The sequence below is a fragment of the Nematolebias whitei genome, chromosome 21 (genome assembly GCF_014905685.2).
Source record: "Nematolebias whitei isolate Nwh7 chromosome 21, NemWhi1, whole genome shotgun sequence".
NCBI lineage: Eukaryota > Metazoa > Chordata > Actinopteri > Cyprinodontiformes > Rivulidae > Nematolebias > Nematolebias whitei.
In genome coordinates this window covers 17,914,158-17,921,327 of record NC_056518.1, presented here as the reverse complement: position 1 = coordinate 17,921,327, position 7,170 = coordinate 17,914,158, and the positions used below count along the sequence as shown (strand labels likewise).

The window sequence follows — 7,170 nt, the reverse complement described above, 5'->3', positions numbered from 1 at the left end:
TATATATATATATATATATATATATATATATATATGTGTGTGTGTGTAAATACATATTTATTCAGGATTCGTTATCACTGTATTACAAAGTTAAAGGCCTGCGAGCACAAGTCAGTCAGAGGTTCTGCACATGCACACTTTGATAGGGGCAAATGACCATTCTGGTGTGCCACAAGATTAAAAAAAAAAAAGTAGCCACAGTATTTACAAAAAAAAGGAAGGAGGAAAGAAAGTCCAATATTTTTAGTCCAAATTACAGCGTTGGAACAGTGCTTTGCACAGTTGAGTGTCCAGGGAGTGGAATGGCACGATGGGCGCACGCTGGTGCCAAGCCCCACCCTCCCCACACTGTCCTCACTGTGGACTTCCTGCGATTTTCTTGAGCTCATCGACATCACGTCTGCCCCTCCACCCCATCTCTCACCCAGCAGCACCACTCTTGCAGTCTTTGGAGTCAAAACAGGGGGTTGAGGCAGGGTCAGGTCTCCAGGGATGTTCCTGTTGACGCCTTCCTTCAGAACTCTGTCGACCTTCTGTTGATACAAAGTGGGTGGAAAAATATCACAGCCGGGCACAAATTTCAGTTCATATCAAGTTTATGAGTTTGACTTCTCTTCTTCACTGCTGTGGGGTCTCCTTGCACTATAACCGTGCATGAGAAGTGATCCACTGCTGCGTGATGCCGTGCCGAACTGCCACCTAAAGTGGAGAAACAACTCGTGCTTTTCATGCATTCTCTCGTGAAACGTGCCTTGCAAGCCTAAATATTTTTCCCTTGGAAACCCTGTGGTTAACACGGAGATGAGTAGGAGTGAGATGATTGCTGGCATTCTTTTAGCTTTCATGCCAGCTGCAGTGCAAGTCAGATTTGCATTTTTTTTAAAGTGTTGATGAAACAGCTGCAGTGGATTTAATGCAGTGATTTCTGCAGAACTGTGCACAGATGCTGAGGAATTTATTTTTTAAATTTAATGCACATTTATATAAAAAAACTGCTGTTTGATTGAGAAATTGAACAAGTCAAATGATTCTTATAGGAGGAAAGGGAGAGGGATTAATCTGCAGGTTTCACTGACATAAACGGGGCATCGCTGCAGTGTAAAATTCAAAATGCTTCCCAGATGGGCATCAAAACGTCCTTTACAGATTAGAAATCCAGTTGTTTTGTTTTTAGCTTTTCAGGATTTGCCACAGCTGGGATAAATGAGAATCAACAGCAGGGCTATACAACAAAATTGCTCAGGGGGCCACAGTTTCTGAAAGCCAACAGTTCGGGGCCGGACATCTAGTGATTAAATCATAAACCAAAGTTTACAATGATCTGTTACCTTTTAAATTGGTTTATTTTATTGCATTGAATCATAAATGCAATAAACAAAAGTCAAACCTAGAACCCCCCAAAATATTTTTTTAATTTCTTTTAATGACGTGAGCCGGATTGAAGTAACTCGCGGGCCGGAAGTGGCCCGCGGGCCACCAGTTGAATAGCCCTGATTTACACTAACAATGAGATTTATTTCAGTAAAACACAATCATTTATAAAAAGTGTCAAAGTTAATGGTACAACCATTAAAGGACTATATAAACTGCAGTGACGAAAACTAAATGATATCAGATGGGCATTTATGGGAGAAAGAGAAAGAAAATACATCACATATAGCCTAAATTGAAACACTTATGAAATTATAAATGTTCAAAAAGTGTCAGCGAGAAGGAATTTCTCCGGAGCAAGCCTAAGTGCACCCTTAATGAGTATTTTAGGGCCATGTCTTTCATCAGTGAGGCATTCATTACATCTTTGGAAAGTCCTTTTCTTCTTGGAAGGATTTTATTTGGCTTCAGAAGAAATATGAGGAGGAGAACACAGCCAGAAATAAAACAAATTATAAAAAAAAAAAAAACTGGGGGGAGAAAAGGGGAAAGCAGTTGCAGGTAGTCCTCAGCTTGGAGGGTGTGGAGGGGGGGGGCTGACTCCTGATGGAGCTGGGATGGACCGCCACAGGATTGGTGGATGGCTGCGCTCCGGGTGGCTCCGTGCCAAGCCCTGATGTGTTTAAATACGGTGAAGTGATGAGCGGACAGCCCTGAGTTTCATCCACTCTGCCTCCCTCCATCCACTCCTCTCTGCCTCCAGCATCTCTCCTCCTCCCAGGCTCCGGACACAATGGCCATCCTCATCCTCACTCTGTGGCTCCTGGCGGGGAGTCTTTGCGCGGAGGCGACCTACTACCGCCACCACCGGTACGTCCCCCACTACCGCTACCGGGAGCAGCCGGCCAACACCGACAACCTCCTGCCGGACGCCCCCAACCCGGTGCCGGAGGTCGCGCAGCCCGAGGTGCCCGAGGTGTTCCACCCGGCCCCTGCCATCGTCGACCAGATCCCAGAGGCTTTCCACCCGGTGCCCGAGGTGGTGCACCCCGCACCCGAAACCTTCCACCGCTTCCAGGTGCGCCACCTCCCCGACGAGCCCCTCTCCTCCACCCCGCGAGTTTTCTACGGCGTGATGTTTGACGCGGGCAGCACCGGGACCAGGATCCACATCTACAAGTTCATCCAGAAGGACCCAGGTAAGGAAGGGATGCGCACTTGTTGCAGCGCCCCCCCCCCCCCCCCCCTCTCCCTTGTCATTTCTCTGTGTGGTGTCAGGGGCAGGGAGTGCACGAGCTGTCTAAAAGTGGCAGAGGACTTTTAATTATGTCTGACTCAGCTGTGTGGGAAGTAAAACCTGTAAAAGTGACTGAATGTAGGTGAAGTGCAAAAGAATTGCCTCATAAAAAAAACAATATAGAACAATAAACCCAAGCTTTTTTTTTTTTTTTTTTAAGGTTTAATCTGTTCCCTGACTCCTTTTTTTTTTATTTTTATTTTTTAGTTGAGCTGCCAGTTCTGGACAATGAAATGTTCCACGCTGTGAAACCTGGACTGTCTGAATACAAGGACAACCCCGAGGAGGTATGTAACCACACCATCACTCATTTTCAGGTAGCAGGGAGTTACTCACCACGAAACCACTTGGATTTTCTTTGGGTTGGGTTCATGTGATGCAAGGATTCCTCTCCCGTCATGCACATATTTCAGTTTATCTCTGGTCAGAATATGAAGCATTCTGTCGTGTCCTGCAGGGTGGGAACACCATCCGCCAGTTGCTGAAGATTGCCAAGAAGACTGTGCCAGAGGAGGAGTGGAAAAGGACACCGGTTGTCCTGAAGGCCACAGCGGGTCTGCGTCTGCTGCCCATAGAAAAGGCCAATGCCCTGTTGGACGAGGTGAGGCACGTTTTCCCGCTCTGCCCTCAGACAGTTTGGCTCGAGCAGCAGCCGTTCCACCAGGGATCGGGATGAGAAAACCACTAAGTGCTTACAAGTGTCACTAAACGAAAAGGCAGCAAGTCTGCCCATTTGGTGGCTATCATGTAGCGAAGAACAGCTGTTGTTGGGTTGTGCGGAGCAACCATATTTGGTATTTTAAGTATTATATGGGCTGCTGTTCCAGCCATGTTTGTGGTTTAGTTATCTGTCACTCAGAAACAACCAAAGGCATCAAGTTCACATTAAAAAAGCTCAAACTTTTAGGAAAAGTGTTTTTATTTTTTATTTTCCCCCACCACCAAAAAAAAATGCAGTAGGTGCGAACGCAATCAAAAAAGTATGAGCATGTACTCTTAATGTATAATTCATATTCAGTGGGTATTTTTATTTTTTTTTTACTGAAAAACGGATGAATCTATTCAACAGGTACGAGAGGCGTTTGAAGAATCGCCTTTCTTTGTGCCAGAAAACTGTGTTTCCATCATGAATGGAGCAAACGAAGGTTAGAAATCTTTTTCTTTAATTTTCACTTAAGTTAGCTTCTATAGCGTTGTAGTAATTCTCTTTACTAGTGTTGTATGTTAGTACAAGCTGTCCTTCAGGGTGGGGAACGGACTAATGCAGACATTTTTGTGAATCTGTGTGGTTTTAGGAGTCCTCGCCTGGGTCACGGTGAACTTCCTCACAGGTAAGGCCCTGCATGTGTTTTGCTATGGTGGTGTTAGTGGTTAGGAGGCTCCTGTGTACACAGAAACCCTGCAGTGAAAGACTCCTGTCTCATTTCTGGCAATAAACGTCCATCACTAGCCTCCAAACAGACTGCAAAGCCAGAGCGCTACCTCATTTATTCTCTCTTCTAGAGACTTAGATCTCTAAAACGCATCGTTTTGATAGCAGGGATTTTTAAATTAAGCCATCTGCTGCTAAATTTGGGAAGTATTTTACCTTCTGCTTGCTTTCCACAGGCCATTTGTACTCCAACACAAGAAGAACTGTGGGGATTTTGGATTTGGGCGGAGGATCTACACAGATCACATTCCTTCCAAAATCAAAGGTGAATTAAGCGCTTCATGTTGCAATAAAATACATTTCCGTCCAGTGCTATTGAACATATATTTAAAGAATGTGTTGTTAATCCAACAGAAAACCATCGATACCGCTCCCTCCTCTTACACTGCCAGATTCAACCTGTTCAACAACACATACGAACTCTACACACACAGGTAAATACCTAAACAGACATGCTGGTGTGTGTTGTGAGATTTGAGAGTAAAAAACGTGTTTTGTCATCATTTAATAGCTACCTTGGAAATGGCATCGTCGCAGCCCGCCTGGCTACCCTTGGAGCTCTGGGAGCTGATGGTAAAGCTCCTGTCCTTGTTCACAACTTGCTTAGAAAAGAGTTCAGCGTGCGGTCAACGCTCTCTCCTTTCTCTTTTCCCAGGCCTGGATTGGAAAATCTTCACAAGTTCCTGCCTCCCGAAAAAATTCAGAGAAGAAGTGACTTTTGGAGGAAGCACCTATAAAGTTAGCGGGATTCCAGGCGGTAAGATAAAAGCTCGGTGCGGTTTTGAATGCTATCCTGGTGTCTTGCGCCCAACAATTCACACATTCCTCTCTCAGCTCAGGAACACAATGGAGCACATATCAGCTGGAGTCTCCTTAATCTTGGCACCAAACACATGTTTTGTCATCCTCCATTTCTCTGCGCTCCCACTTGGACACTTACGCTGTCATCAAGCTTGTATTTAGCAGAAAAAAGAAGACCCGTCAGTTCGCTTCACAAATCAGGCAGTCCCTCCCATACCGCAGCCGAGTAGCCAAAGGATGCTGTCCCTGACATGTTATTTTTTTGGCGTGTAAAGAGCAGCTTGATCTGGCCCCGCTCACAATTATGTGGTGAAAAATAGGCAGCACAACAGGGCCGCTATAACTGCCGCTCGTCAGCGCATGGTTTTGCCGGCATAATTGAACCGCCCGCACCCTTGGGGCCGTGTGAAACTTGTCCTTCTGGGGCTTCCCTTGTTTATAAGCTCCAAAACCGCCTGCAGACCTCAGACTGATCGGGTTGCGTTCCATCCATTGTTGCAGCTGTGTCAAGTGAAACCATTCTTCAAGCTAACTCTTCTCTCTTCTCAGGATACGCAGGGTACAAATTGTGCTACTACGAGGTCCAGAGGGTCATCAAAGGTTTATTCCACCAGCCGTACGAAGTGAAGGGCAGCAGCGTCTTCTATGCTTTCTCCCATTACTACGACCGAGCCGTGGATACCGGCCTCATCAGTGAGTAGACAAAAACCATTGAGCCACCTTCCAATTGAGATCTTGCATAAATCTAATTGCACGCTTGTTTCCTGCACACAAGGCAGCCGAGGTGGTGCGGTCGAAGTCAGGGACTTTAAGAAGAAAGCCAAAGAAGGTGAGGGGTGACTTGTTAAGTATTTGATGTCCTCTGGTCAAAATGAGCTTAGTTGGGGTTTGGTTCTGATAGGTGCGCCGTAGAACCTTGTTTACAGCATGTAGGAATGAGTTGGCGTGTTATGTAAGGGCTGTTGGTGTTGTGAGAACATCGTCACACGGTGTACAGGAACAGCTCAAAGCTTGGCTGGCGGCAGAGCTGAAGGTGTCTGCAGGCCCCAGGCAGGAGGGCACCTGACAGCCACACACCACCTGGGAGCTCAAACACGCTGACACGCAAACACAAACACATGTTCCACCCACCTGCAGCCCTGCGCTGACCCCCAGCCGTAGGCTACTCCTCACACCTCAGTGGTTATCTCGGCCGAGCAAAACAGAAAGGGCGTCTTATATGTAGTAGTTAGAAAAGTTTTTTTTTTTTTAATTATCAAATTTAAAGTTTTGGTCAAGAAAATTGTTCTCATGGTTATAATTGGATATCTTTCTGTTTTCAGTATGCAACAAAATGACCAAATACGGTGCCATCAGCCCCTTCCTCTGCATGGACATGACATACATCACTTGCCTGCTAAAAGAGGGCTTTGGCTTCAAGGAGAACACCGTGCTGCAAGTAAGACTCACAAACAGAGACGCTTGCACGACTCGAACTGTAAGAACACGTTTCTGTGCGGTTCTGACGGGGAACCTCCTCTTATTCTATTCAACAGCTGGCCAAGAAGGTGAACAACGTGGAGACGAGCTGGGCCCTCGGCGCAACCTTCGACTTCTTCAGAAACTTCAACATCCACTAAGAACAGCTGGAAGTCGTTGCAGCTGGCACTGAGAGGGACAGTCCGTCACTGTGGGGCCTCCTTCCCTCCGTTCCCCCCCCCCTCAGTCAATCCACTCCCATCTCGATTCCTCACCCACCACGCCCCTCGTTTCTCCTCAAATCTCCTCAGCACCCTGCACACTCCCAAGAACTCTTATAAAAAAAAAAAGAGAAAGAAATCACTATATTTTTATAAGGCCGTTTTTTTTCTACTGTATTTTGAGCTCAAAGTTGGTGAGCCGATTTTACTTTTTATGAAACGTTTACATTTTTTATTATGGGTGGCGGATCTGAAAAACCCAACCTGCAGAGTGTGTAGAGGGTATTTTGGAGGCAGGGAGTCATGGTGTTTTGGTGCTTACTGTGGTCCTGGTGCGCGCTGCGGGGCGTAGTGGAATACATTTAGACACTAGTTGCTGGAGTCGCAACCACAATTGTCTTTCTAGATGCTTGTAAAATTCATTCTCTCTTTATTCTGGCAGTAACTTTTTTTTTTTTTACAGGACCCTTGTTAATTTGCTCTAAGCATTAAACAAGTAAGACATCATTGGAAACAGAGCAGTTGACTACCATGCAGCATCTTTTTTTTTTTTTCCTCCCCCTTCAACTTTGCACAAAACACTTTAAACT

At 45.8% G+C, this 7,170-nt stretch overlaps 1 protein-coding gene across 1 annotated transcript; it reads left to right on the top strand.

The window, feature by feature from the left end:
* Positions 1 to 2,092: 2,092 nt before the first annotated feature.
* Positions 2,093 to 6,766, top strand: entpd5a (ectonucleoside triphosphate diphosphohydrolase 5a). Its single transcript, XM_037695396.1, has 13 exons — positions 2,093 to 2,570; positions 2,876 to 2,955; positions 3,126 to 3,269; positions 3,738 to 3,813; positions 3,964 to 3,999; positions 4,277 to 4,365; positions 4,455 to 4,534; positions 4,612 to 4,673; positions 4,756 to 4,857; positions 5,451 to 5,594; positions 5,677 to 5,730; positions 6,224 to 6,339; positions 6,437 to 6,766. Exons 1-13 carry the CDS (start codon positions 2,165 to 2,167, stop codon positions 6,518 to 6,520), a joined length of 1,473 nt encoding a protein of 490 aa, XP_037551324.1. The 5' UTR covers positions 2,093 to 2,164; the 3' UTR covers positions 6,521 to 6,766.
* The last annotated feature ends 404 nt before the right edge of the window (positions 6,767 to 7,170 follow it).